Source organism: Ziziphus jujuba, chromosome 10 (assembly GCF_031755915.1).
Source record: "Ziziphus jujuba cultivar Dongzao chromosome 10, ASM3175591v1".
In the NCBI taxonomy this organism is placed as follows: Eukaryota; Viridiplantae; Streptophyta; class Magnoliopsida; order Rosales; family Rhamnaceae; genus Ziziphus; species Ziziphus jujuba.
The window spans coordinates 8971035-8998469 of NC_083388.1; the positions used below are offsets into that span (position 1 = coordinate 8971035).

The 27435-nt window shown below is 31.7% G+C and overlaps 4 protein-coding genes across 4 annotated transcripts; 2 read left to right on the forward strand and 2 right to left on the reverse strand.

Moving 5' to 3' along the window:
• Window positions 1-2639: 2639 nt before the first annotated feature.
• On the reverse strand, window positions 2640-9158 carry LOC107411037 (lysine--tRNA ligase, cytoplasmic). Its single transcript, XM_016018546.4, has 18 exons — window positions 8945-9158; window positions 8460-8574; window positions 8124-8199; window positions 7839-7907; window positions 7552-7717; window positions 7367-7460; window positions 6538-6623; window positions 6059-6177; window positions 5935-5991; window positions 5326-5451; window positions 4932-5214; window positions 4589-4685; window positions 4349-4505; window positions 3667-3810; window positions 3482-3550; window positions 3234-3377; window positions 3072-3123; window positions 2640-2887 (listed from the first exon to the last, which is right to left on the reverse strand). Exons 2-18 carry the CDS (start codon window positions 8540-8542, stop codon window positions 2880-2882), a joined length of 1830 nt encoding a protein of 609 aa, XP_015874032.3. The 5' UTR covers window positions 8543-8574; window positions 8945-9158; the 3' UTR covers window positions 2640-2879.
• Window positions 9159-14413: 5255 nt separating this feature from the next.
• Window positions 14414-15946, reverse strand: LOC107410990 (uncharacterized). The gene has a single exon (XM_016018497.4). It carries the CDS (start codon window positions 15794-15796, stop codon window positions 14600-14602), a length of 1197 nt encoding a protein of 398 aa, XP_015873983.1. The 5' UTR covers window positions 15797-15946; the 3' UTR covers window positions 14414-14599.
• A 1005-nt stretch (window positions 15947-16951) lies between these two features.
• Window positions 16952-22521, forward strand: LOC107411022 (ATP-dependent zinc metalloprotease FTSH 10, mitochondrial). Its single transcript, XM_016018526.4, has 8 exons — window positions 16952-17443; window positions 17555-17786; window positions 17886-17957; window positions 18901-19034; window positions 19462-19941; window positions 20088-20855; window positions 21376-21603; window positions 21850-22521. The coding sequence occupies exons 1-8, from the start codon at window positions 17393-17395 to the stop codon at window positions 22330-22332; spliced, it is 2448 nt and encodes an 815-aa protein (XP_015874012.2). The 5' UTR covers window positions 16952-17392; the 3' UTR covers window positions 22333-22521.
• A 1962-nt stretch (window positions 22522-24483) lies between these two features.
• LOC107411044 (uncharacterized protein C24B11.05) lies at window positions 24484-26686 on the forward strand. The gene is made up of 8 exons (XM_016018555.4): window positions 24484-24824; window positions 25026-25091; window positions 25198-25295; window positions 25399-25436; window positions 25535-25622; window positions 25712-25975; window positions 26066-26131; window positions 26263-26686. The coding sequence occupies exons 1-8, from the start codon at window positions 24764-24766 to the stop codon at window positions 26422-26424; spliced, it is 843 nt and encodes a 280-aa protein (XP_015874041.3). The 5' UTR covers window positions 24484-24763; the 3' UTR covers window positions 26425-26686.
• The last annotated feature ends 749 nt before the right edge of the window (window positions 26687-27435 follow it).

Here is a 27435-nt window from a genome sequence, read left to right on the forward strand (position 1 = left end):
CCTTTTGGTTCTGGTTTTTTTTTTTTTTTTTTTTAACTCAAAAGTTTGGAAAAAGAAAAACTTAAAAAAGTTATAAAACATCCGAAAAACTCTACTGCTACAAAACAATTGAAAGAACTTCAAAAATCGGAAACAAAAAAAGGAAGGATGCTCATCAAAAGCCTTTTATTTTTTCCTCCTCTTCCAATAAGTTTCATTTTTTCTTGACTTTGTGTTGGGTTCATGACCTAGATAGAGTGGAAAATTTTCTTTAAAAAGAAAATAAAATTTTCTTGAAAAAAAAATCATTTGTTCTGGTCATCTCTGGTGTTAATTTCTAGTTTATATATATATTTTTTTTATGTAATTGTGTATGATAAGTTTATATCAAGTGTTAGTTAATGATAATTATAGTTTGTTAAACATTTTAAACAATTATAAACTTGAAGGAAAAATAGATTAAAGAAAACCAAAACCGAACAAAACTTTAAGTTATGTTCAATTTTTCTTTTTATGTTTTTTTTTCTTGCTTAATTTTATAATTAACTTAGATGCTCAACAAACAAATTTTAAATACGGCTAACATTTAATATAACAAATTATACATAATTTGATAGAAATAATTTAAAAATCAACCATGTTATCAAAAGGCACCTTAAAAATCAAATATTTACTGAATAATTCTATTATTATTTTAGAGTGTTGTTTTCTTCTTATATCATGGATGTGCTTTTCTTGTATTCAAGATGTCCCTAGTATATATTCATAGATTTAGTTTAGTGATAAAATAATTGAAAATACATGTACAAATCTGGGGTAAAAATCTTGACTTTACAAACTTTGACTTGGGAAAATTTTCTCCTCCCAATTGTAATTTAAAATATATTTTGGCCGAGGACTTTAGTAATTTTTTTAATAATTAATAAAAAAATATAATTTACCATATATTATATTGATTTTTTAATTAAGCAAAATGAGTTAAATAAGTACTTTATCCAATCATTTACAAAAAATTTATATAATTAGCTTATTATATTATATATATTAATTATCAAAATTATATGTACTAACCAAACTGTATAATTTTCCATATATAATTGTTGTATTGCTAAAAAATATATATATATAAAATAAAATAACTCATACATTTATGCAAGGGATAAAAGAAACAAAAGGTAAACAAAGAACAACTCACACAATTTTTTTTCTTTTCCCTAAAAAAATAAAGAAAGAAGAAAGAGAAAAATCAAAGAACATAAGAAACAAAAAAAAATGGAAACAGAAGATAAGAAAGAGAAAAGGAAGAAAAAGAAATAAAACGGGTAACAAAATTTAAAAAACAAAAAACAAAAAGGAAAAAGCACTGTTTTTCACTTTTATATTTGATAAAAATAATTTATTAATTAAAATAAAATAATTATTACAATTAAATTATGTTTTATAAATATCATTTCAACACTTATAGAATTCTTAGGTAGTTGAAAATTGTTGGTCTCTTCTTTATTTTCATTTTGAAATGTGAAATATAGTAAATAATTATTAAACAATATATCTCCTTAATAATTTTTCATATAATTATTAATGTGTCAATTATAAAGATTTTGTATATTAAACATAGTTGTCTTTAATATTTAATATAATATACTCTATCATCTTTTATTTTTATTTACTTAATATTATTAATTCAAATACTATCAATATCAATTTTATATAATATTATATTCGTGTTATTATTTTATGTTATTATTTTTATTTTTATATAATTAACTATTAACTTGTAATTATGAAATTTTAATAAAACCATCTTATACAAAATGTATAACAAATATATATATACTTTATTAATAAATAGATATCTATCAATATTATTTAATATAATTTATTTCGTTTTATTTATATTATTAAATATTTAAAAGATAATTAGAAGATAAAAAAAATCATTAAAGTTAATTCGATAAAATCATTAAAGTTAATTCGATAAAATCATTTACTAAACATTAATAATATTTATAAATTTTTTATAAAAAAAATTTAAAAACTCATAAATATTTTCAAAATTTCTATAAAATTTTCTAAAATTAAAATTATTAAAAATTTGATATAAATATTTTAATAAAAAATTTCTATAAATATTTTAATAAAATTTTAAAAATTTCAATAGGTTTTATAAAAATTCTACCTATTTATATTTCGAATCTAAATTTTTTTCGAACCTTTACAAAAATAAAAATTTAAAAAAAAAATTCAAACAAAAATATCATATATTTAAAACCCTAGTATACAGTTAAACAGAAGCAGTAGCTGTTCCTGATCAACTATATTGAGCAACATAGTCAATGTTTATTGCCAACATCGAAGCCACGTTCCAAAATTAATTTCAAATTAAAATTTTCATAGCATAATGTCCAAAATTTTGGAAAGACCCCAAAAATTTAAAAAAATAAATAAAACCTTGAAGTTCCTTTATTAACTAATATATTTAAAACACATCTATTGGCTGTAATTTGGTAAGGTACTAATTAGGGATTTATTTATTGATAAGCTTTTCAAATTGTTATCTTCAATCTCCCGACAGGAGTGATGAAGATGTTATCCTCGTTTATCTTAATTTCTTTTTTTTAAGGACAATGTCGTTTCTTTTGAACTTGAAGGCACATTCATAGAGTTTGCTGTCTCCAGCAAATAGTAATATAAATTAATAATTAAATAATTTAGTATGCATTTGCTAAAAAACGGGCAATATCAAGTACTGCTTAAGTCAGCACTTTTCCAAATGATAAACACGAATGGAAAAACAAAATTGCCTACCCTATAACACAAATGGTGGTAAACCCACCTGTTTGAATCTGTAAAACCATATCATGTAACTTTTACATATAGTGCAATGTCCCCCAAAATTCCTAAGCTCCTGCAGTTGCCAAAGAATATAAATAATAAACCTTCAAGTTCATTATAATATAGAACTAAAATAGTAATTCACAAAAAATAAATAAATAAAACTATAATAGATATAAAATAATAAACAAAACTTTTGACCAAAAAGTAGCATATTATAAGAGTGAAAAGGATTATTTGTTCTTCAAAAGATGTACCTTTAGCAGGAGGTTCATCCTGAGGCTTCATTGCAGGGAAGAGAAGCACTTCCTGTTCACACAAGAAATGGAGAGACAATGAGTCAATGACCAACCGCAACCATAATCATATGCACAGGGTGAGAGAGAGAGAGAGAGAGAGAGAGAGAGAGAGGTAAAAACCTTGATATTCTGTGAATCTGTTAACAACATAGTCAGCCTGTCGATACCCAATCCCCAACCACCAGTTGGAGGCAACCCATATTCAAGAGCCGTACAAAATGTTTCATCCAAAGCCATTGCTTCATCGTCACCTGATTGCCGATCCTGCATACAAACAAAACATCTTCTTCAGGTAAAAAGACAATAAATAAAGTATAAAGGGAAAACAAAAATAAATAAATAAATAAACAAATAATTGAAAGAGATACCTTCAGTTGTTCAGCAAACCGCTGTCTTTGTACCACGGGATCATTCAATTCAGTGTATGCATTGCAAAGCTGAACGGTTAAAGAATAGAAACGACCAAATAATGATTAGGAATCTAAAAGTGGAGAGAAAAATAATTCTACAAAGTGAAAGGGGAAATATAAATCCTGAAGTTGGGGTTACATACTTCATGCTTGTTGACAAACAATTCAAATCGTTCAGTAAGTCCAGGTTTTGATCTATGCCACTTTGCCAAAGGACTCATTATCTCCGGATGGTTAATGATGAAAGCAGGATTTACACAGGTCTCTTCCAAAAAGTGTCCAACAAGCTGCAACCAAAGGAGAATGGCCCATTTATTTAAGGGATTAACATGCAAATATATTTTCTCATAAACATGTCCTAGAATTGTTAATCCTTCATCCAAGTTATTGAATTTTATTAAATGAACATTGCCATAACCAGAAATCATACATACAAAAACTTTAATTATTCACAAGCCATAATTCACATTCATATCATGCCCCTTTTTCACGCAAGGACTTTGAGTTCATTTATTGAATAGACAACTACATCAAAATGGATGAGGTATTTTATCTGGATCATATAAGATGAATTATAACACTGTATAAACAGGATAATCATTATTCGTTCTAACACTTAATCCTTCATAGCAAATCAAACACATCCCTGACCTGTGACTACAACCTCTAACTACTTCAGCTCAACTGAAACTCAAACCTCACTATGACATGACATTTATATAGTTAATACCACTAGGACAGAAGTTGACGCCAGTTATGTCCTTAGGCATGTCAAAATAGTTTATACAATGTTCAAATGAGCATGGCACAGAAAAGAGAATTAACCTTGTCCAACAACCGAGTTGTTGTTTCAGGTGGGGCACATTTGATCTCATACTTCAAGCATGCCTCCTTCAAATATTTGTTAGCTTCATCACTGGATAAGTCCTTGGGGATATTGAGATTCGCCAACTTCTCTAACTCCTCAATCATGTCAATCCTTCTGCAACAATTAAAACCAGCAGATATCTGTTACAAAAAAGTTGAGGCTATTTCATTTATGAAGAGTAAATAAGGTTCACCAACCTGAAAGGGGGAGTGAAGTCAATCTCAATAGGGTCCTTATCAAGCCCATTTGCATGGTACTTAATTTTATATCCACCTGTAAGTTCCTTCACCATCCCTATTTCATTTTTACTGTGTCAGAAAACAAATCTAAGCAATTTGGGATAACCAAACAACTACCCAAAAAAAAAATGGCAAATGACAGAATGCGTAGAAACAAAACACTAGCAATGTCCACATTGGTCCCTACCACTCAACAATCTCTCTGTAATTTGGGATAACCAAACAACTAAAAAAAAAAAAAAAGGGCAAACGACAGAATGCATAGAAATAAAACACTAGCAATGTCCACATTGGTCCCTACCACTCAACAATCTCTCTGTAAGCTCCATCAAGTCATTGTAGTCCGCAAAAGCCATATAAAATTCACAGGTAGTGAATTCAGGATTATGTGTCAAATCTATACCCTCGTTTCTAAATTGTTTTCCTATCTCATATACACGATCCAGTCCACCAACAACTAATTGCTTAAGATAGAGTTCAGGTGCAATTCGCATATAAAGTGTCATGTTCAACTCATTGTGGTGGGTTACAAAGGGACGGGCAGCTGCTCCCCCAGGAATCATGTTCATCATTGGAGTTTCAACCTAGGCAATGAAAAAGATACCAAACACAAAACAACACCATTAAAATACATGAAAAAAGGTTAAGCATCAAATTTCAAGTCAATAATCTTAACAACTTGATATCAAACTAACCTCCGAGAAATCAAGATTGTCAAGAAACCTTCTAATGTATAAAATGACCTTAGATCTGGTCTTGAATATTTGTTGAACCTCCGTATTCAACATCAAATCCAGATAACGTTGTCGATACCGAGTTTCCTAGAAATAGTGGTAAAATTAAGCACCTATAAACTTTGAATGGTGATATAAGCAAAAATAGTTAATGCAAACAGATTTAGATCATTGCCATCATTTTCACATCTAAAAAAATTTTAAGCCTAATTTACTCATCTGCGTAGCAGTACCAACCAACGGATGCAGATCATGGGGCAAAAAGATGTGATAGTGAGAGATAAGGTTCCAAGTCCAAGGGATCGTTGAAGACTAACAAATGGATCATAAGTATAAACATGCTACTATGGGCTCAATGCTAAGAGATCTTAAAACTAAGGATTCTATAATGGAGGATAGCATTGGCGCATAACAGATGACAACAGGAAACCCAACCACAATCTTTAATATAGCCTCCTTGGCTGTTTGATTCCCTAACCCAGCAGCCCAGCCCAACATAATAAATTACAAGCTGGTATATAACTATAACCAGAAAAAGGACTTCTAAAAAATATTTAATATAAATAATACCTGATCTTTTAATGTATATGCCTCAGGATTCCTGGTACTTCCGGGGGTCCATGTTTTCTGCAGAATTAATTGAAGTCATTATTAACAAGCAGAAGTAAATCAATCACCAAACAACATTGCTCACCTTCAGGTTGGCATTATCCACACCAGGACCACTTTTCTGCCTTGGCATCATATGGAGACAATGGGATAAGACTACAAATGATTTTGGAAATATGCTCAGCTCTCCTCTTTTAGTTTTTCCTACATGAAGGGAAAAAAAAAAAAAGAATGATTACCGATAACAAATCTCAGAAAGGCGAAGGCAGCGATGGTGGATATGGAACCACTGCAGTCATCTGATCAAAGAACTCTGGAGGAGGCTGATTCTCCACCTCGGTACGTGGGTCAAAGTAAAGCATGTATAAATCAAAATGTAATATTATTTGGGAGAGCATATTTTGTTATATTTCCAAGGAAACACCAACTTACAAAATTGAACATAATTAAAAGTTATTATGTTCCACACCTAACAAATGGACACAATCTGAAATAGCAATTTCCTTTTGTGAACTCATCATCTTACAACATAAAGAGCAAGCTGGCAGCAGTAGAATCACAGACCTGGAAAACCTGTGATACCAACGATATCTCCACGTTTCACACTAGAATGGAATTTTGAAAATTCAGCTTCATCCAAGTCTGCCTTGCTGCATCCCACAAAAAAATTTGATAAACTCACAATAAAATTGTACAAGATTATGGAAAGAAACAAAGAGAACAGTAAGCTAAAACTTTCAAGAGACAACAACTCATTCCATGCAATTAGAAAACTTGAAAAGGCAATTTAACTGCTTCTAAGCAGCGAGAAGATAATAGAATTTCCTTGAGTTTAAAACAACTAAAAATGTAATAGTAACATTATATCTTTTAACTTGGAAAAAAAAAAAAAAAAAAAAAAAAACTGTTCGCTTAACTATATTATAATATCAAATGACATTTTTTTAAAAAAGACATTCAGAACTAGTTGAAGTGAGGTGAAAGGAGTTCATGTAGTTGCTAAAATTTAGAAGCAAATTATTGATAATAATAATAATGTGTGTTTGTCTATATATATATATATATATATTAAGGAAATTAATGGTTATGAACACTCTAAATTGAAAAACTAATTGCAAAATAGAATGGACCAAGAAAATTTCACAGCATAACAATTTCCAAAATTTACAGAACCAAAAAGGAATCAAATACAATTCTTCGCAACATTAATACACATCTTAACTAACACAGTAAAATAGTTTGCTTTAATGAATCATTATTATAACAAACTAAAAAAGGCCAGAAAAGTATATGTTTGTTTCAACCATATCATATAAACAAATAAATAAACAAATATTGAATAGTAATATTGAAGAGATTATGATTTTATAGATATACAAATATGATCAAATACCTTGCATCAGCCATAACTTGAACTTTAGCACCACCACCATGTAAATCGTAGAAAAAGAGCTTTGAGGAGGATGACCGTTTGCTCATAATTCGACCTGCATAAAAACATACATACATATTACATTAGAACAAAAAGAAAAATGAACAAAATAGACAACACCTTAACTGAGGAATGATTTTTTGTACCAGCCAAAGATACCGTGACATCTTCCTGATGCTCTCCATTGCTTAAGCCCCCATACTTCTCTATATATTCAGGGATAGTCAAGGACACAAAAAATTTATGGGGATATGGATTCCGACCTTCTTCCTTCTGAGCAGCAAGATACTTTATCCTGTTTTCTAAGTATTGCTGCAGGGCAGAAAAAAATGAAAACACAAGAGGAGTAAAATTTGTCGGCCTCAGAAAATAATTTTGATAATTCATTCTCAAATCATTAAATATAAAACTAATATAGGTAGTAAATTTGTACCGTTGGATCCATGTCTTCATCATCAGCAGCTACAGATTTCTTCACCTGGGAGCTTGCTGTAGCAGCAGCCTGGAAGACTTATAAAAATTATTAAAATGCACAATTTAATAAGAATGAAATAAGAAATGAATTCTGCAAATGACTATCCAGGTAACACCAAAAATCAAGCATGACAACAACAGGACTGTTGGGTGAGAATCATATCAATGGAAAACAACTTTTTTCTCTTTACGGTCATATGCTCTTCGCAATCATATCATCGTTGCATCCTACTAAAATGATTACCTGCTTTGCTTTCTCCTCCTCTTTCCGCCGCCTTTCCTCTTCCTTCTGCTTATTTTTCAACTCCTTCTTGAGGGCACTGTTGAATAATAACATATAAAACCAAAACGTTCAATTACCCAAAAAAATATATATATATATATATATATTTCAAAGATTTAACAACTTTCGTTTAAAAAAACCAACACTTTCTGCAGTAAAACCCTGAAACCATTTGACCATAATCCATTTCACTCTAAGCAGGACAAACAACAATGAGAGCTGATATGACTCAAATTTCCTTTCTAGGGAACCAAACAGACAGTAACAGAAAGTGGAGTGGTATTTTAAGAAACTCACTTTTTGCTGATGGTTTTCCCAGAAACTGCAGAGGAAGAATCCACTGATATCTCCGAAACTGATTTGGCTATTTCCTCCTCCATTTTGCTGTTGGTAATCAGATTCGGTAAAGTTTCTGTAAAAATGTTTTTTGTTAAAACGCAAGCATCATGTGAAATTTCGCAGCACGATTCATACATATTGTCTAAGAATGCATTTCAGAAAAGTTTAAGTTAATCACAAACAGCAATCAACTGCACTTTGCTATTTTGTATTTTATCATTCCTTACAACCAAACCAAACAGACAATTCCTCATTACAAAACAATCAAATACCCCCAAAATTCTATAATTATAAACACATATATGATTTAATGTGAAAATTTCTACGTACAAAAACTATAGGAAAATCAAGATCACTTATTACTTGTCAAAATTTTCCCATCGTTTTTTTTTTTTTTTTTTTTTTTCACTCTCCACAAACACTTACTCAAAGCAACAGCGTACCTGGCGAAGCAAAATGCGAACTTTCTCAAGGATGTCAGTTTTCGGTATCGAAGTCGGAGAGAGCTTTCTCAAGGATGATTGACGAGTTTCCCGCTCGAAGATGTGCTGGGAATGGCGGCCGACTGGAGTGTGTTTAGGGTTCTTTCCTGAAACGCAAAGAATTTAGGACTGTAATAAATTGGGCGGGTCGGACTCTTAAAAGCTTCTCACTACTTGAGTAATTGGGTTTATTTTGTAGACATTGTGTAAAAAATACAGGAAGAGGAATTTCTAAATACACTTTAAAAGACAAAAATATATTTATTTATATATATATATATATATATATATGTGTGTGTGTGTGTGTGTGTGGAAAATAAAACCAAAAAAAAAAAAAAAAATTCTTTGAAAGAATTTTGACTCTCGACCTTTTATCATTCGATATAATATATCCATTTCATTTTCTGTTGAATGATATTACTTGGTTATAATAACGTCAACAAGCATTTAACAGAAAATAAAAATAAAAACAAAATGTTAAAGAGCTCTTTTTGGATATAAATTTTGTGTAAAAATCAAACAATAAAGTGAAAAAGATGTAATCTTTTTTTTATATTTTTGGTAAATAAGGAAAAAGGAAAAAATAAAAAAAATAAATAAAGGAACCCCCTTAACTTTTATGCTTCGATCTTTAATGAATTTTGAAATGATTTTCTACATTTTTCATAAAAGATTTTAAACTATTTTGAAGGGGAAAAAAAATGGTATTTTGAGAATAAATATAGAAAAGCATTTACTTTTGGATAATCAATGGAAAAAGGAATGAAAATATACACAAACAGTGAATTTCATAATCCACTTTGAAATTATTATTATTATTTTTTTTTTTAAAAAGGACATGGAAAAGCAATTCCCACATTGGGGTTTAATAGAAAAATATATATTTTCGTTTTTCAGACAAGAATCCTCTTTATTTTTTAATAAGTAGAGAATTTCAATTTAGGTTAATCAAATTGTGTCATGTCAATAATATGAATATAATAGTTACAGTAATGCTATGTAATCATTATTAATTAGTATTAATTTTCTTTTATAATTTACATTAAAATACTTTTAAGAAAAAACAATCCCATATTATTTTATGAAAAAAAAATCCAAGCTATAATCAAAATAATATATAATATATCATACTAATAATTATCTTCTAATGTATATAATTTTTTAAATTAAATAATAAAAAAATCAAGTTAAATGGAAAGTTAGTTGAGGAATATGTTATGTGTTGTTATGTTTATACATAATCATACATCTACCGATATGCCTATTACCATGTGAAGAAAAGTTATAAAAATTCCTCTTCTTTATTTTTTTTTTTATTTTTCATTTTCACCTTTAATTTTTATTTTTGATTTTATGACAATGTGAAAAAAAAAAATTAACAATTCTATTTTAGGTACTTAGATTGTATTAATTTATTTTCAATTCTAAATTATAAAAGAAAATTGACGATAATTATTCACTAGTATAATTAAGACCCAAAAATGTCTAATATAATTGTTCTCAATTTAAGAATAATGAAATGACATAACTCTAATTATTAGATCCAAATAATTTGATATGGCACAATTTGGTTAATTCAAATCGAGATGTATAATTCGGTTGATTCTTCATTTATAAATAAATGGAGTTTTTTTTTTTTTTCCCTGAAAAGAAGGAGAAAGCACTCATTAAAATTAGGATTTATCACTTTATGGATTCAAATTCAAATTGCATTGCCTTTAATTTGTTTAAAAATGCACATTTATCCATAAGTAAGGTTGAAATGAACCGATTATGTTTTGTCTTATGGATGTAAAAAATAAAATAAAATAAAATGTCTGAATGCCTAAAACCTTATTAAATTGATATGGGAAAATCTTATCTAAATTCTAACTTAGTTTAAGAGGTTGCAATTTAGTTCATAATACGCTGATACGATTTGAAAATGACACGGAATAAATGAGTTTAGGTCATAATTGAGTCAATCCGTTTAACATAATTATTAATCGTGTCGTTTTCAAATTGACTTGTTTAACTCGAAATTGACCTGTTATGACCCATTTATTAAATGTGTCAGTTTCAATCCGACAGGATTATATATCTATTACAATCCATTTAAATTTAATTTTAAATTATGATTTTTTCCATAATATATTATTTAATAAGTAAAAAATAGCATAAATTAAAAAACTTTATAAAAATAATAATTTATTATTAATTTTTTTAAAGACAAATTTTTAAAATTAATTTTTATTACTAATAGGTTAATTTTCAATAAATAGGTTAATAGGTTAATTTTCAAGTTAATAGGTTAATAAATCAGTACGACCTGTTAAAGTAATTGTGTTAAATGAGTTTTGTCGAGTTAACCTATTTATAAATAGATCAAGTTAATGTTTTAGTTATCTGACATGATTAATAAACGGATGAGATTAGGATCGCACATTTTTTATACAATTATTAAACGAATCGATACGAACTTTACACGAAAAAATGGAATTGTCACCCCTAGTTTGAGCCCTCCCATTCCTTTTTAGGTAGGGTTCAATCTTGGGTTTTTAGTACAAAGTAGTTCTTTTTGCACTGTTAAAATTTCTACTTACATTCCAGTTTTATATGAAGTTACAAAAATACTTTAAACTTTATTTATTTTATTTTATTTTATGTTAAATCGTTTTTTTATTAGGATTTTATTATCTTTTCAAAAGTACTTAGAACATCTTCATCTTCAGTAGCATTGTATTTTGACATAGCAATGCTAAATTTTAGCACAAGTGGAGTTTTTTACCACTTTAATGGCACATTGATTTTGGAATGACCCAACCACCATTTGATACTTTATTTTTAATGTGAGATTTAAATTATTATAATTTTGCTTTTCAATTAATAAAAATAGATCCCATCATTATTTAATAATATTTATAATTTAACAATTCCATTTTTTAGCATATACAATTGGAGAGTGAATGCTAAAATTTGACACTGGCATTTACCGTTGAAAAGTTTATATCAATGCCAAAATTTATAAATGACACAGCCAAATTCTACATCATTAAAATCCAGAAAAAGCTCATATGTTTTGCATATGATGGGTTGGTCTTCACGTGCATATGAGGTAGTATGCACATGTTCCACAAATATTTTCCCTTTCACAAAGTGCAAGGCATTCCTATATAGTCATCATTCCTGGGTAAAAAGAAATTGCAGAGCCAGCAGGTCCATAAGATGAGGTTGTGGCCTAAATGGACGCTGTCCTTAAAAGTAATTCCATGTGCAACTATTTAACGCCTAATGCTTTTTGGATGAACAGGATAATGATCCTAAAGTTCAGCATTTGTGTAACATACAATTTCCCTCTAGAGAATCCTTAATTTGTTTCATTGACTAATTTATTTCATTGACGATTTAAAAAGGCAATCGACAAAAGAAAATCAAAGCCTCTTTACAGGAAAACATACAACTAATAAGCATACAACGCTTAAAGTTAGCATAAGTGAATCATAGCAACACTGAAAGTTAGCTGGAAACAATACAAGACATGTCAATTATAACGAGCAATCAGATAACACGGTTCCAGGTTCAAATCGTATTTCAACCTTGCAAAAATACTTGAGAAGCAGGCACTTGAACAACTTAAAACCTCACAATTTCAGCATCTATAAATGACAAAAAGATTAATATAATTTCACAATTATCTAACAACTGCACTCCTTTTATTTTTCTATAATATGCACTCAAAAGAAATTATGTTGAATATAATCTCTGGAAGCTCTACTACATATCCCATTCTTCCAAAAATTGGAACAGAGAATAGGTCGTGATCTAACAGAAGGGCCCCTTTATTTGATAAAACTAAATTTGAACCAAACCAACTTCTTGATAAAGAGAATGTACAGCATCCTCACTTATCTCATATCCAATTAGCTACCAACTAAATTTTAAGGGTTTGCTATTCATTTGCCACAAGCCTCTACTTAATGGTGCCAACAAGAATAGGTAATATTCTCCAAGTGGTAATCAAATTCATTTTTTTGGGTATTTGTGAGAATAATTTGACAATTCTAAGCTGCCATGTATCTAGATGAATGGAATATCTTCTTGCTGAAAGCAGTTAAAGTATTCTAGAATACAAACAAACAAGTTCAAGTATGAGAATGCAACTGAAATTCATGACCTAGCTATAGCTTTGAACTTTTTGGATATGGCATCTCTATTATCAGATGCTTTGGCATGCTATTCAATTATCATCAAGTCTCATCTGTCCAAAAGTAAATTTTTGTTAGATTTACAAGCCAACTGTCAACCCAACCATTCCCCTCCAAGACCAAAAAAATAAATCACGTAAAATGGTCAATCAATTACATGTAAAATTTCATCAAAGGGCGGCCATTAAAGTTTCATTACAGAATTTGATAAATGCAGCTCAAAATAAAAGTAGAAAAATTGCTAGTTTCTAGAGCAATGTAGTAAATTTTGGAGAGGAAGAAAACCCGAGTTTGAAGTAGTGCCTAGAGGCTCATAATAATGATCTCAAATATAAATTCACTACAAATTGTCATGGACTTATGTTAAAATGGCACAACATCCAAAACAACTATAATATGGAATCCGCTCAAGAAATTACATATCAGTACATTGTGTGTTCAATCAATACCATTCATCTCAACTGTACGTTCCTCAATTATGATCAGATTACCTTATAACAATGCGTTAGTACAAGGAAGGCAGAAAGGAAAACAAAATAAAAAAATCCCAATCAGACCATCTTTAATCATACAAACACATCAAGGGCTAGGTTGTCTTTTTCAAGAAACCATTTATGCTTTCTATACGTTTACTTATATTGGCTTTCATCATTACCAACATTATTGCTGACAAGCTCACATTTTTCTTTCTATCTGATCCTTTAACTGGGTACATATCTGATGAACACCACTCATGCATCACAATATCCTAAATCTTAAACTCATATTCCTCTTCCAATATTGACCCTTTCAAAGGTACATATTTCATATTTGATGAATATGCAGATGCTCACAATGATCTACATTTCATCCACCTTAATTCTAATGGCAGCATTCTCTCTTATTTCCCTTATGAATAATTAATCAGACATAACAGGAAGAGCTTACTTAAGTACTTTTGTCATTAATCTCACTTTTCATTCAATTCAACTATAACAGGAAGAGCTTACTTCAGGTACTTTCGTCATTAATCTCACCTTTTATTCAATTCAACTATCATATTTACATGTTTAATGACTCAGCTAAATTTGATTTATATTTCTATCCATGTGCTGCTGTAAAATGGGCAATATCAAAAGCAATAGAGAAATATATGAACTAAGGCAAAGAACACTGATATGAAGCTTGAAACAAAACCTCATTGACAGACCTATTTTAAACACATCTAAGCTATTGCATCGGAAAACAAAAAAATATATGGATCAAGTGAAAACAAATAAAATAACATAATAAGAGGCTTAAGAAACAAAATGGAAGATAGCAATTACCGAACAGTGATACACAGCTTTTGTATATAATCTAGCATTTTCCCATTTGATTCAAAGTTCAAGTTTTTGAACATGATATAATTTTAAGAACTTCATACTGCATAATTGACATCTGCAGCGACCAACTAATAAACAAAAGGGATGAACTTGTATCTCACTTTACTTGCATACTCCAAATAACTCTCACCAAAAGTCTCAACCATCATAGCCTCCTCCATTTTCGCCTTCTGCTCATAATACAATACACAAACTGCAACAACAAATAGCGAGCTCAAAGGTGCTCGAAGCGCAATGCAGTAAGTGGCAAACAGAAGCATCAAGGATGCATATATCGGATGCCGGACCCATCTATATGGTCCAAACTGCACAACAGCAGTAGGAACCACAACCTTTTCTGAATACTTTGCAAGATACAATGTTGCATTATACTGCATTAAAAGAGTCACCAATATCATAATCCAAACACCCACATTGCTCCACCCACCCGGAATGCGGTGCAACTCCGGCCCTTCAAATGCCGCCAGCCAATGTCCCACCATGACGCCGATGCAAAACAAGAAGCGGTACCTCTTTGGCGGGCTCACATCCCACTTGGGGTCATGGGGGCGAACAAAGTAATCCCCATATAATCGTTTCCTAATGCTAACATTGAAGAAAAAGAAATAGTGGTACACGAAAAAGAACACAAAAGGCCATCCTTCAAGAAACCCATTGAAAAAGGCAGGCGGAACAAGCGTGAGCCAAGTGAATACTGCAGTAACAATAGCCAGTTGCTCAAATATCTTAGCTTCACCTAGCAAATGCTTTCGGAAGCAGTATAATCCATAAACCGCAACCACTATGGCCACAAACCATGGCCAAAACAACCAAGTCCAGCTGAAGTACATCCAGAAGAAGGGATTCAAAAGCAAATTCACAGTCCATTTTGTGGCGGCAATAGTAATAGACAAGATCCCAGACCACTTGATGATATCGTAAGGGGTCAACTGGGGAAAGGCAGCTTTCCACGAATCAAGGTTTTTAAGGGGTTTAAGAAGTGGGTTTTGAAATTCTGGCCTTGTGGCGTTGGAATGTGAGCAACTGAGTGGAGGTAACAGATTGGTTCTTGTTGTTTTCGGCGATGACAACAATGGCTGTCCAAAAAAGGAGCAACTAGGTGGTGTTTTGATAAGCTTCTCGCTTTGGAGAAAGCGTGGGGTGTGGTTTAGAAGATGGACTTGTAGATGTTTGTTGAAAGGTCTCTGAGAGAGTTTGCTGCCATTTGGGGAGCCAACACAGAATGGTATCGTCCTTGAGTGTAGAAGAACTGAGTTGGGTTCCATAGTTTGCGAGAAAGAACAAAGCAGCGACCTTTTTACTTTTACGAAAATCCAGCAGGCTCCAACATTGTTTTAGAGACCAACTGTGAAAATTCAGCCGAGAGAAATGAGAAGACTGAAATTTTTCTTCCTCTTCTTCTGCGGCTTTGGGTCTCTAGGTAACATGAAGAGAAGACACGTCAGCTTTTTTGGTTAACTGGACCAAGCGGCCCAACATGTGTTAGTTGGGCAAATGGCCCAAACTTCAGGATAACCGTTTCAGCACTCTTTCGTCTTAATTGGACCAATAGCCCCAAACTTAAATTTACATTGTTTGGTTTGAAGCCCAAAACATAATTCTAGAACAGCAAATGCACTTATTTATTTATTTATGAATACCAAAAAGAAAAAAAAAAAATTTTTTTTTTTGAACATTTGAATGTATAAACGTACCATGGAACCCAGAATGTTAGATCTATATGCGTGTAATTGGCAATCTGATTAGACAATCTGCATACATAGAACTTTCTTTTTTTTATTTTTTTTTTTTGGGGCAATTGCATGCATAGGATTGTTAGATCCATCATAATGTGGTGCATTTGGTACTGCCCTTCTAAATTTATAGATTAGGTATACATATAGACGAACTGGGATGAATTTGATAAATTGATATAATATCATAAATTTTACAAATTTATTTGTTTTTGGAAAATTTACAAATTGAAAAAAAAAACATATGAAATAAATATAAGTTTCATGTTATTTCTAATTTCTAATTCACCAAAAAAAAATGTTATTTATAATTTCTAAAAAAAAGAGTAAAATTACTTAATAGTTTGAATATAATTAATTAAAAGAAATAGTATATTGGCACCTAATTGGATATTTTATAATTTATTAATTAAATATTTAACTTTTTCAAGAAAAAAACAAGAATACTATATATATTTAAGAAAAATTACCGGGGCAAACGAGGTTATTAAAAACCATGGGCGTGATTGTGACTTTTTTGTTTCTGACTTGTTTGGCAAGAAAATAATAATTGGTCCTAATTAAACAACAACGTATCGCCACGGCTGACCTCAACTTTTTCCTCAACGACCCAAAAATTAATCATATATACTAATTAATGGTTCCAACTTCTATTTTTCTATTCAAAAAAAAAAAGAAAAAAAAAAAAGAGGGTATAATAAATAAATAAATAAATAAGTAATTGAAAAAGAAAATATGCCTGATGAGAAACAAGAACAAATATCTTTTATTTGATAAAAGGAACAACAAATATCTTGTTCCCAAACAGTCCCTTATTTGATATCTCGAACAATTACAAGAATCAAATAGAGAAACGGAAAAAGGGTAAATAGCCAAAATGGGTTCGTTGAATAACCTGAATCATCTTCCCAGAACTTCCATGATAATAATAGCATAAAAAGCTTATCAGTGTTTCCTCTGTTTTATGCCCCGCACTTTTTTTTCCTATTCAATTTCTTTTGGGGGGTGTTTTTATTTCATTGCGCGTGTGGTTATTGTAATTTGGATTTTTGAAGATTATTTTTGGATCATCTTTAATTATTTTTCAATAATATTTAAAACTTGGGATCAAAATCTCGCTTCGGAGCAATGATTTTTGCTAGGGTTGGCCGCTCCTTATCTCGATCTTCCCGTTCCAGAGTATGTTTCTCATTTGTTTGATTTTTTTTTTTTTATTTGTTTCAATTGCAAAATTCTTACTTTTGGTTATTGATTTGCTTGGATTATTTATTTATTTTTTGGGTGTGCTAGAATTTGTTGTATGCTGGTTGGAGATCGGCGGGGCTGAACGAGAGCCGATCTTTTTCGAGAGTTTCAGGTGGTAATGCGTATCTAGGCAGTCGTATAAATGGAAATTTAGGGTTTTTGAGGGATTATATAGCTTCAATAGGAGCTCACAAGGCACATGCTTCCGATTTCAGATACATTCTCGCTAACCCTAATTTTCGTAGACTCTTTTCCAGCGAAGCCCCAAAGAAAAAGAGTAAGCTTTCTTTTCTTTTTTTTTGGTGAATGTTTCATTCTCAATTGTTGGCTAGTAGTGTTGCTTCCAAAACCTATATCAAGAATTCATCTGCTGCAGATTATGAGAACTTCTACCCCAAGGAAAAGAAGGAAATTCCAAAAGGGAACGATCAGAAATCCGAGTCCAAAGGTATAGAAAAAAAAAAAATCTTTTAGGCATTGGATTGCTAGTGTTCATATTGGATGTTGTTGCTTCTGACTGTTTGATTATAATGGGTACCTGTAATAATGCAACAAAAAATGGGCTGTGATTGTATTATAGTATCTTTCTCTATTTAGGATATTTGCAGTTTGAGATTATTCTGAGGTTAGATTGCCCTCTGTATTACTACACAGTTCATTTCGTGGAAAAAACTAACAGGCTCCTGAGTCATTGACCTATAGACCTCAAGTGACGAGAATTTAGAGCTTTGTATATTGGGGTTTTGGAGTGTTATTGAGTTTTCAGTTGATCGATTCAGGGAACATTCATTTGTAGTGAAGTATGCATGTTCACTCTTATCTAATTATTTATATATATATTTTGGTGTTTTGGGTGCTTATAGATGTTGAAGTTAAAAACCTAACAAAATGATGAAAGAGGTGTGCTTTAAGCTGCTTAGTGGGGGTGCTAGTGAAGGACGGGGATAATTGGGTAAAGCATGTCTTGGCAGTGGGCTCAAAGATAGCGTTAGCTGTATCACCATTTATGTTTGTTATCTGTTTCATTTTTGTTGACCTTCTAACCTGATATGACATGTATCTTGAATCTCTTGGATGGTTGGCCTAATTCTTCTTTTGATGATCAGTTCAACCTCTGATAAAAATGATTTACTACTATATTGCAAACTTTTGTTTTGGTGACAACGCATTATTCAAGTAGAGTGTAAATTTGCCATTCATAAACTCTATGAGATGAGGGAAGATTCTGGATGCATAGGCATATTTTTCACTTACAGGCATGTTCTCATTCTTGCATCCTTAAGCATAAGCAAGCATTTTTCTTTATTTTTTTTTTAAAAAAAAGAGAAAAATTGGACATTGGATTTCAATCTATCTCCATTTTACTCACTGAAAGTTTTATTTAATTTCAGACGGCACAAACACAGATGATCATGGGAATTTTCAAGACACTTTTGTGAAACAGTTTCAAAGTTTACTTACTCCTTTGTTAGTGATTGGGCTATTCCTTTCATCCTTTTCTTTTGGTCCCCGTGAACAGAAACAAGTAAGTATAATTTTCTTTTTTAAACGTTAGCATGGAATTTTATGGCAAGGTAATTTCTTGCCAAGGCAGAGAGTTATAATTTCTAGAAATGGCTCCTTAGACAGAAGCTTCATTAAATAAAGTGGTTATCTGTCATTCCTTGGAAATATATCCACTAAATTTGTTTTGACCCTTGTTAGCATGGATGGAGTAGATTATCCACCGTACTTGCTTGGGAATTTTATTTATGAAAGACAGCTTGAGGCGTTTTAACAGTTTAACTTCTCCTGCTCTTGCACATTGATGTTATTATTTGTTTTATATGTATATATATACATATATATATATATATATATATTTTCTTTTTGCATTTTTCACCTTTGCATTTGTTTCCTGTTGAAGTATAGATACTTACATCTTATATGCTCTCATATTTTGTGCTCTGCAGATTAGTTTCCAAGAATTCAAAAACAAGCTTTTGGAACCAGGTTTAGTTGACCATATAGTTGTTTCTAATAAATCAGTTGCAAAAGTATTTGTGAGGAACTCTCCACACAATCAAACAAGTGAGGATGGTGTTCAAGGACCTGTTAGTGGTAACACTGCTCGAGGGAATCGAGGACAGTATAAATATTATTTTAATATTGGAAGTGTTGAATCTTTCGAGGAGAAATTGGAGGAAGCCCAGGAAGCATTGGGGATAGACCCTCATGATTATATTCCTGTGACATATGTATCTGAAATGGTTTGGTACCAAGAGTTGTTGAGGTTTGCGCCAACATTGTTGCTTTTAGGATCGCTCTTGTATATGGGGCGGAGGATGCAAGGTGGACTAGGTGTTGGTGGTGGTGGAGGAAAGGGTGGCCGTGGAATATTCAACATAGGAAAAGCCCATGTTACCAGAGTAGATAAAAATGCAAAAAATAAGGTTGGCATTCTGTTTCCCTAACTAACATTAATGACTTTTCGGTTGCTACAAAAAGTAATTTGTACCCCATTTTTGGTTAATAATACTCTAACACTGTTTTTAGCATGCTTTTGCATACAGTACTCAAGAATTTTGTGTATGTGTAGGTCTTTTTCAATGATGTTGCTGGCTGTGATGAGGCAAAGCAAGAAATCATGGAGTTTGTGCATTTCCTCAAAAACCCTAAGAAATATGAGGAATTGGGAGCAAAAATTCCCAAAGGTGCATTGTTGGTTGGCCCTCCAGGCACAGGAAAGACCCTTTTAGCAAAAGCAACTGCAGGGGAATCTGGTGTGCCTTTCCTGTCAATATCTGGTTCGGATTTCATGGAGATGTTTGTTGGTGTTGGACCATCCAGGGTGAGGAACTTATTTCAGGAGGCAAGGCAATGTGCTCCTAGTATAGTGTTTATTGATGAGATTGATGCAATTGGTCGAGCAAGGGGACGAGGAGGGCTCTCAGGTGCCAATGATGAGCGTGAAAGTACTTTAAATCAATTGTTGGTTGAAATGGATGGATTTGGAACAACCGCTGGAGTTGTTGTGCTTGCTGGCACCAATAGGCCTGATATTTTGGACAAAGCTCTATTGAGACCTGGTCGATTTGATCGTCAGATTACCATTGATAAACCTGATATTAAAGGCCGTGATCAAATATTTCAGATATACTTGAGAAAGATCAAACTTGATCATGAGCCATCATATTACTCTCAGAGGCTTGCAGCCCTCACTCCTGGATTTGCTGGAGCAGACATTGCAAATGTTTGTAATGAAGCTGCTCTTATTGCTGCTAGGAATGAGAGTGCACAGGTCACAATGTTCCATTTTGAGGCAGCTATTGATAGGATTATTGGTGGTTTAGAGAAGAAGAACAAGGTATTTGATCTATACATTCTTGCCGAATGCATGACATGATGTATGGTTCATTCCCATTTTGGAGTAAGGTGTTGATTGTTCATATAATGCAAGCCATTCCCAACCTAACTCTTTTTTCTTTTTCCACTCTCAACAAGGGTCGTGGAAGGAGGATGGATTTTTGTTTTCTACATAACATGGATTGCATTTCTCCGTTGCCCCTACTTTTTAGAAGTCCTTGTTGTACAATGATGTTTCTTTTAGTTTGCACTATGCTTAGGGTGTTAGCAACAATGATCTCCTGTTCTTCAGTTTAATTCTAATGAGAACTATTAGTAGGATTGAAGGTCCTCATTTTAGCTGGCATGTAATGAGTGTCCTCTTATCTGAATGGAGCTTAGATGGCTTTTCTTCAGGAGTTGCCCTTGTTTTAGTTAGGCAAAGCCGAAAGCACTCTCTAGTTGACCTAAACTTTTTATGATTCATTTATTCATCCCTGATCAGCATGATAATTCTTGTCATTCCTGCTTGTTCAACACAGGTTATAAGCAAGCTGGAGCGTCGGACTGTAGCCTATCATGAATCAGGTCATGCTGTTGCTGGGTGGTTCTTAGAACATGCAGAGCCCCTGTTGAAAGTCACAATTGTTCCTAGGGGCACAGCAGCACTAGGGTTTGCCCAGTATGTTCCCAATGAAAACCTTCTGATGACAAAGGAGCAACTATTTGATATGACATGCATGACCCTCGGTGGTCGGGCTTCTGAACAGGTGGCTATTATTACTCCTCACTTGTTTCATCTTCTGGCAGCTGCATTCTTGTTAAAATTCTTAACGTCTTTTTATTCTTCAACTTAGCAATAAAATTGAAATTAATTTTACCTTGAACTCCAAGTTTGCACAGATGCCTATCTTCTTGACCAACAAAAGTGAAAATGGAATAAATTAGATTAAAAGCCAAATGCTATGTCTTTAGTATTTTAACTATAATAACGTGAGAGAATATTGTGGATATAGGTTCTGTTGGGAAAGATCTCCACAGGTGCGCAGAATGACTTGGAGAAGGTTACTAAAATGACCTATGCCCAAGTGGCAGTCTATGGATTCAGTGATAAGGTGGGTCTCCTCTCTTTCCCTCAAAGGGAAGACACTTTTGAGATGTCGAAGCCCTATAGTAGCAAGACTGCAGCAATCATCGACAATGAAGTGCGTGAATGGGTGACCAAGGCCTATAAACGCACAGTTCAACTTATAGAGGAACACAAAGAACATGTGGCTAAAATTGCAGAATTGTTGCTTGAGAAGGAAGTTCTTCACCAAGATGACCTGCTTCGAGTTTTGGGCGAAAGGCCATTCAAACAGGCAGAAGTCACAAACTATGATAGGTTTATGCAAGGTTTTAAAGAAGAAGATGAGAAGGTTGAAGAGATACCTTTGAGGGGGCCGGCTGATGAGGATGATGGGTCCCCACAGTTAGAACCTCAGGTCATCCCTACTTAATTAATGGGGACATTTAAATTGTACATGAAATTAACAGCTGATTCTCATTTTTTCACCCTTTTTTTTTTTTTTTTTTTTTGCTTTTATTAGTTTCCAACTTTTCTTTTTTGTTATTCCATATTCCTTGTATGGTCAAAATCCTGTACCTTTGCTATTTACTTTTCATAGTAACATCTTTGCTTCGGAAAATGACTTATAAAGTAGAAATTTTGGGAAGTATGAATTGCTGCTAAATCAAAGTTGCTGCATAATAAATGTTCCGGGATAACAAATAATTGCAAATATAATACTGAATTATTGACAATATATGTCGTATTTTGTAGACCAAGAAAATTTATTCAGTCTTTATTTATTTAATTTTGTGATAAATCTGCCTTTGGAACAGTTGATGAGCCATAAAACAATCCCTTAAAGAGGTGACTGTTTCAACGTTGTTAAGGTGTTGCTTGCTTTTTAGATTTGTGATTTTGTACTTCTTCCGAGATGGTTCATCATTTGGTGAAATGAAAATTTATTGAAGAAACTTGTTTTCCTGCTCGGTATCAGCATGTTTGGTAAAGAAGATGAACGATAGGAAGGAATTTAGTGGATATGGAGGAAGAATAATGAAAAGTGATGAATTTGGTGGATATGGAGGAAGAATAATGAAAAGTGATTAGTTTTATTTAGGATATTGCTTGGCAGAAGGGATTGGAGGGGAAAAGTATATTATTGTTTTGAAAATTATTAATTTTTTTCTAAATTTATCAATATTGTTTATTACAAAGTTCCACCTTAAGAAATTTGCTTGCAAATGTCAAATAATATAATGAATTCTCTAATATCATATCCCAAACAACAGAAAGACATGAAATTAGTAAAAGAGAAAATCTTTTCAATTTTATTACATTCCTCTTACCCTGCCAAATATTTATACGTTTTGTAAACTAATTCCTACCAAACGTACCACTTTATTTTTTTTGGTTCATCATACCACTGTTAGTTTGTCCATCCAAAAATAATAATAATAATAATAATGCCATTAAGTGATTACGAATATGACACGTGTTTTTTCAGCCAAAAAAAAAAAAAAAAGAATATGATACGTGTTTTTTACCATGACCAAAAAAATGAAAACGTGTTTTTCTACCAAAAAAAAAAAAAAGGGAATATAATAACGTGTTTGCCATGGATACGTGGCTATCCAAATTTATTGGAATATAAACTTTTAAATAAAAAAAAGTTTAATAGAAAACTAATGAACCGCGTGATGCTTTTTATTATTTTAATTTTTAGGATAAAGCGTGATGCTGTTGTGAAACATGTTATTATCAGCATCATTATATATTAGTTTAATTTAATGCTCCATCACGTTTAACAAATAATTTAAAATATATTCAAAATGAAAAACCAAGTTCGTCATGCATGATTTAGAAGGCAGCTAATGATTCTGAAACAATTAGAAAAGAACAAATTATTTGTTAAACATCTACAGTCTTCAGATTATGTTAGTCAATTTTTGATGGATTATCATTCACACTATTTGTTAATTTTTTTATTTTTTATTTTTTTTTTCTCAATGACCAAAACAAAATTTATTTCATGTAGAATTCAAGATGCTGCCAACAATATTGTACCCATTTTCTGAGTTATCATTATGTGAAATTCGCACTTGTTTATGTTTCTGCTTTCAGAAAATTAAATGTAATTTCTAGTGTTTTCAATTCTGGTACATGAAGATGAAACTGATGCAGCAGCCTAGAACCCAATTTTCCATGACATATTGTCGGCTACCAAACAGCTAATTTATTTATTTATTTTGGAGTAAATTTCATTCAAACTTTTTTAATTTTATCATAATTATATTTATAATTTTTAATTATAAAATTTAATTGGAAAAAATTGACAAATGAATTGTTTGGATATGACATAATGTTTTCTTATAAAAGCTCTGAAGTTTTTTAACTATATTTTCACTCTACTTTAACAAAAGCATTAAGCGTGTGTGGATGTACAAAATGGACCAGAAGCTTCTAACCATCTTCTATAAGAAATGTGGAAAGCGATAGTTTACATAGTCAAGAAGATGCTGTTAATTATTTAACAAAAAAGAAGATGCTGTTAATTAAAGTCTTTGTTTTTAATAATCTTTCATTTTGAGAGTTGGTGCATAGGGACGGTCAATTTTATTAATTTCTTATTTTCCAGATGTTGGACCTGGACCCAAGGAGAAGAGAAAAGAGGATGCAGAAACTTTGACTTTGCTGTGGGTTTTCCATTATTAAAGGTCCATTGGTTTCCAAAATCTAAACCCCACATCCAACTCTGTTCTCATTCATATTTGCCTTTGCCCTGTTTCTCTCTTCTTCAATCCTTTTCATACATCTCTTTACGCTCTCTCTCTGTGTTTAATTCCTCTGTTCCTGATCTGAAGCTTTTTAATTAGTCTAAAATGGAGTACGAAAATCAGTACAAGCGGGTTCTAACGCCAAAATACGATTGTCTTCTTTTTGGTAGGCCTTATTTCTTTTTCATCCTTTTATTTCCTCAACTCTAAAACAAATTGAAATCTGCAAAGCTCATAGCTTTGGTTATCTCAAAGTATATATTCTGGCATTTTTTGGCTGAAAATTTAGCCATCTGGGTCATCTAGGTTTGTCAACAATAACGAGTATAAGATCATTAATTTTTGCATTTTTTTCCATAATTTGCAGATGTAGATGATACCCTTTATCCCTTTAGTTGTGGTTTCTCCAAAAACTGCACCAAGAATATAGAAGGTACTGCATTAATAAAGATTATCTGTATCCTAAAAGAGTGTGTGCAAATCATCATGTTTAGCTAATTTACTAATTTTGTTATTTCGAATTTCTCTTCCTTGTGTAGAATATATGGCTCAAAAGCTAGGCATAGAGGAAACAGAGGTCTCCAAGATGAATCATGAATTATACAAGAACTATGGCACATCAATGGCAGGACTCAAGGTATGATTTCCTCATTATTTTTCTTGCACTTTTTTTATTTTTCCCTTCCTTACAGACATATAATGATTAGATTTCATTGTATATTTTATTTTTCTATGTCCAGGCCTTTGGTTATGATTTTGACAATGATGACTATCATAGGTATATAGACTTTTCCCCTTATCTCTTACGCATTATACGTGTCAAGTACCAGCAAGTATTCGATCTCCGATCTCACTATTAACTTCCTTGTGTTACAGTTATGTTCATGGAAGATTACCCTACGAGGTTCTCAAACCTGATCATGTCCTTAGAAGTCTTTTGCTTAGCTTGCCAATTCGGAAAGTGGTGAGTAATCTTTTTTCTTTTCTCTCATCATGAACACAGAGAAATAGTTATTTTGGTACTCATCACTTTTTTGAATCATAAAAAAACAGATATTCTCGAACGCGGATAGAATCCATGTCAACAAAGTCCTGAGCAAACTCGGATTGAATGACTGCTTTGATGAAATCATATGTTTCGAGACTCTGAATCCCACAAGCGACGAAGATCAATCAATAGTTGATAATAGCTTTGTTGACAAGTCATGTCTATACAACGAAGATTCGGAACTTCCAGCTACTCCAATTGTTTGCAAGCCTTTTGAAAATGCATTTGCACAAGCATTCAAGATAGCCAAAATTAATCCTCAAAGAACAGTAAGATACATATATATCACAATATTCTCAGCTCCCCAATTATGCATTTATACATAATACAAACAAATTGAGCTTCTTTTGATTTTGCAGCTCTTCTTTGATGATAGCATCCGAAACATTCAGAGTGGAAAGCGAATTGGCCTTCACACTGTGTTGGTAAGATTCGAATTCGAAATCATTATTAGGGAAAAATAGTGACTTTACTCGTACAAACAAATTTAAACTATTTTATTATCTGTAAATTATTTGGGTTTGGCTGATGATGAATATATATAAATTTATTGCAGGTAGGGAGTTCTCAGAGAAGAGAAGGAGTGGATTATGCAATAGAGAGCATCCACAACATAAGAGAAGCTGTACCAGAGCTATGGGAAGTTGATGATTATAAAAAGGAAGAGATTCAAAGGTTTTCTTCTAAGATGGGAATTGAGACTTCAGTCACTGCCTAATTAATAAAAAGCTTTCTTGGTTTTTTAGGCCTACAACAAAGAGTTATGTGGTTATCCCTGTCCGTGTCTATACTCTGTACCAACCACCTCAACCTGTTAAAAGTCAAATCACTGTGACTTATATACAAGCTTTGTTATTAATAAAAAATAGTTCCCTAAACCACTTTTCTTGCCATGAAAAAGCTTGGCTAATTTCCAGGCTTTCCATTAATTAATTAACTTCCATTTTATAAAATATTATTTATGGCTTAACAACATTGAATTGCTGTCTCGTACGGCTTAATAATTACTTTTGGATTTTGTATTACAAAAAATTAAATTGATATATATTCTCCTTTGTTTTTGCCACCAAGATTGTTACAAAGAATCTGATGAAATGGAGCAGTAAAATCAGATATGACAGATATTATGGAAATCTCATGATTTTTTATTTTTATTTTATTTAAAAAAAAAAAGGTTCGAGAAGGCTCGAGCTGGAGTCAGGTGATACACCTGTTAGAGGATACCCTTAAAAATCCAAAAGAAAAAAAAAAAAAAAAGTAAAAGAATTTTTTTAATAACTCTTACTTAATTATGTGGGACCCAAATGTATGGGGGAGTATCGAATATTTCTTTTTTTTAAAAAAAAAAATAATATTTATTATTACTAATGAATAATTACCAACTCAATTTACATATTAAATAATAATTTTAAAAACGATTAAAATTAAATTATTTAATTTTTTAAATTTTAAAATAAAATAATAAAATTATATTTTTTAAAATCCGCCTCCTTTCTCGAGTGTTCCCAATTCTTACAATATAATAAATCTCATTGTTTTTTTTTTTTTTTTTTGGTGTAATAATAATAAATCTCATTGTTATGTCCAAATGATCGTTACTTAAAAAAATAAAAATAAATAAATAAATAATAATAATAATAAATGAAGCATATGACGGACCATGTGACCACGGGTGGAAAATTTGCTCTCTCAAAAAGTTTGGGGCCCGTATGTGGATCGCACGTATAGG

Bases quoted from the DNA above. Each gene is read 5' to 3' on its own strand.
- LOC107411022 (XM_016018526.4), top strand. From the start codon at position 17,393: ATGATTTTTGCTAGGGTTGGCCGCTCCTTATCTCGATCTTCCCGTTCC. The intron at 17,958-18,900 runs GTATAGAAAAAA...ATTTAATTTCAG, and splicing joins TCAGAAATCCGAGTCCAAAG to ACGGCACAAACACAGATGAT. The intron at 19,035-19,461 runs GTAAGTATAATT...TGTGCTCTGCAG, and splicing joins GTCCCCGTGAACAGAAACAA to ATTAGTTTCCAAGAATTCAA.
- LOC107411037 (XM_016018546.4), bottom strand. From the start codon at position 8,542: ATGGAGGAGGAAATAGCCAAATCAGTTTCGGAGATATCAGTGGATTCT. The intron at 6,624-7,366 runs GTATTTGATCAT...TGTGGGATGCAG, and splicing joins CAAGTTATGGCTGATGCAAG to CAAGGCAGACTTGGATGAAG. The intron at 3,551-3,666 runs GTATGTAACCCC...TTAACCGTTCAG, and splicing joins TGTTTGTCAACAAGCATGAA to CTTTGCAATGCATACACTGA.
- LOC107410990 (XM_016018497.4), bottom strand. From the start codon at position 15,796: ATGGAACCCAACTCAGTTCTTCTACACTCAAGGACGATACCATTCTGT.
- LOC107411044 (XM_016018555.4), top strand. From the start codon at position 24,764: ATGGAGTACGAAAATCAGTACAAGCGGGTTCTAACGCCAAAATACGAT. The intron at 25,437-25,534 runs GTATATAGACTT...CTTGTGTTACAG, and splicing joins GACAATGATGACTATCATAG to TTATGTTCATGGAAGATTAC. The intron at 25,976-26,065 runs GTAAGATACATA...TTGATTTTGCAG, and splicing joins AAATTAATCCTCAAAGAACA to CTCTTCTTTGATGATAGCAT.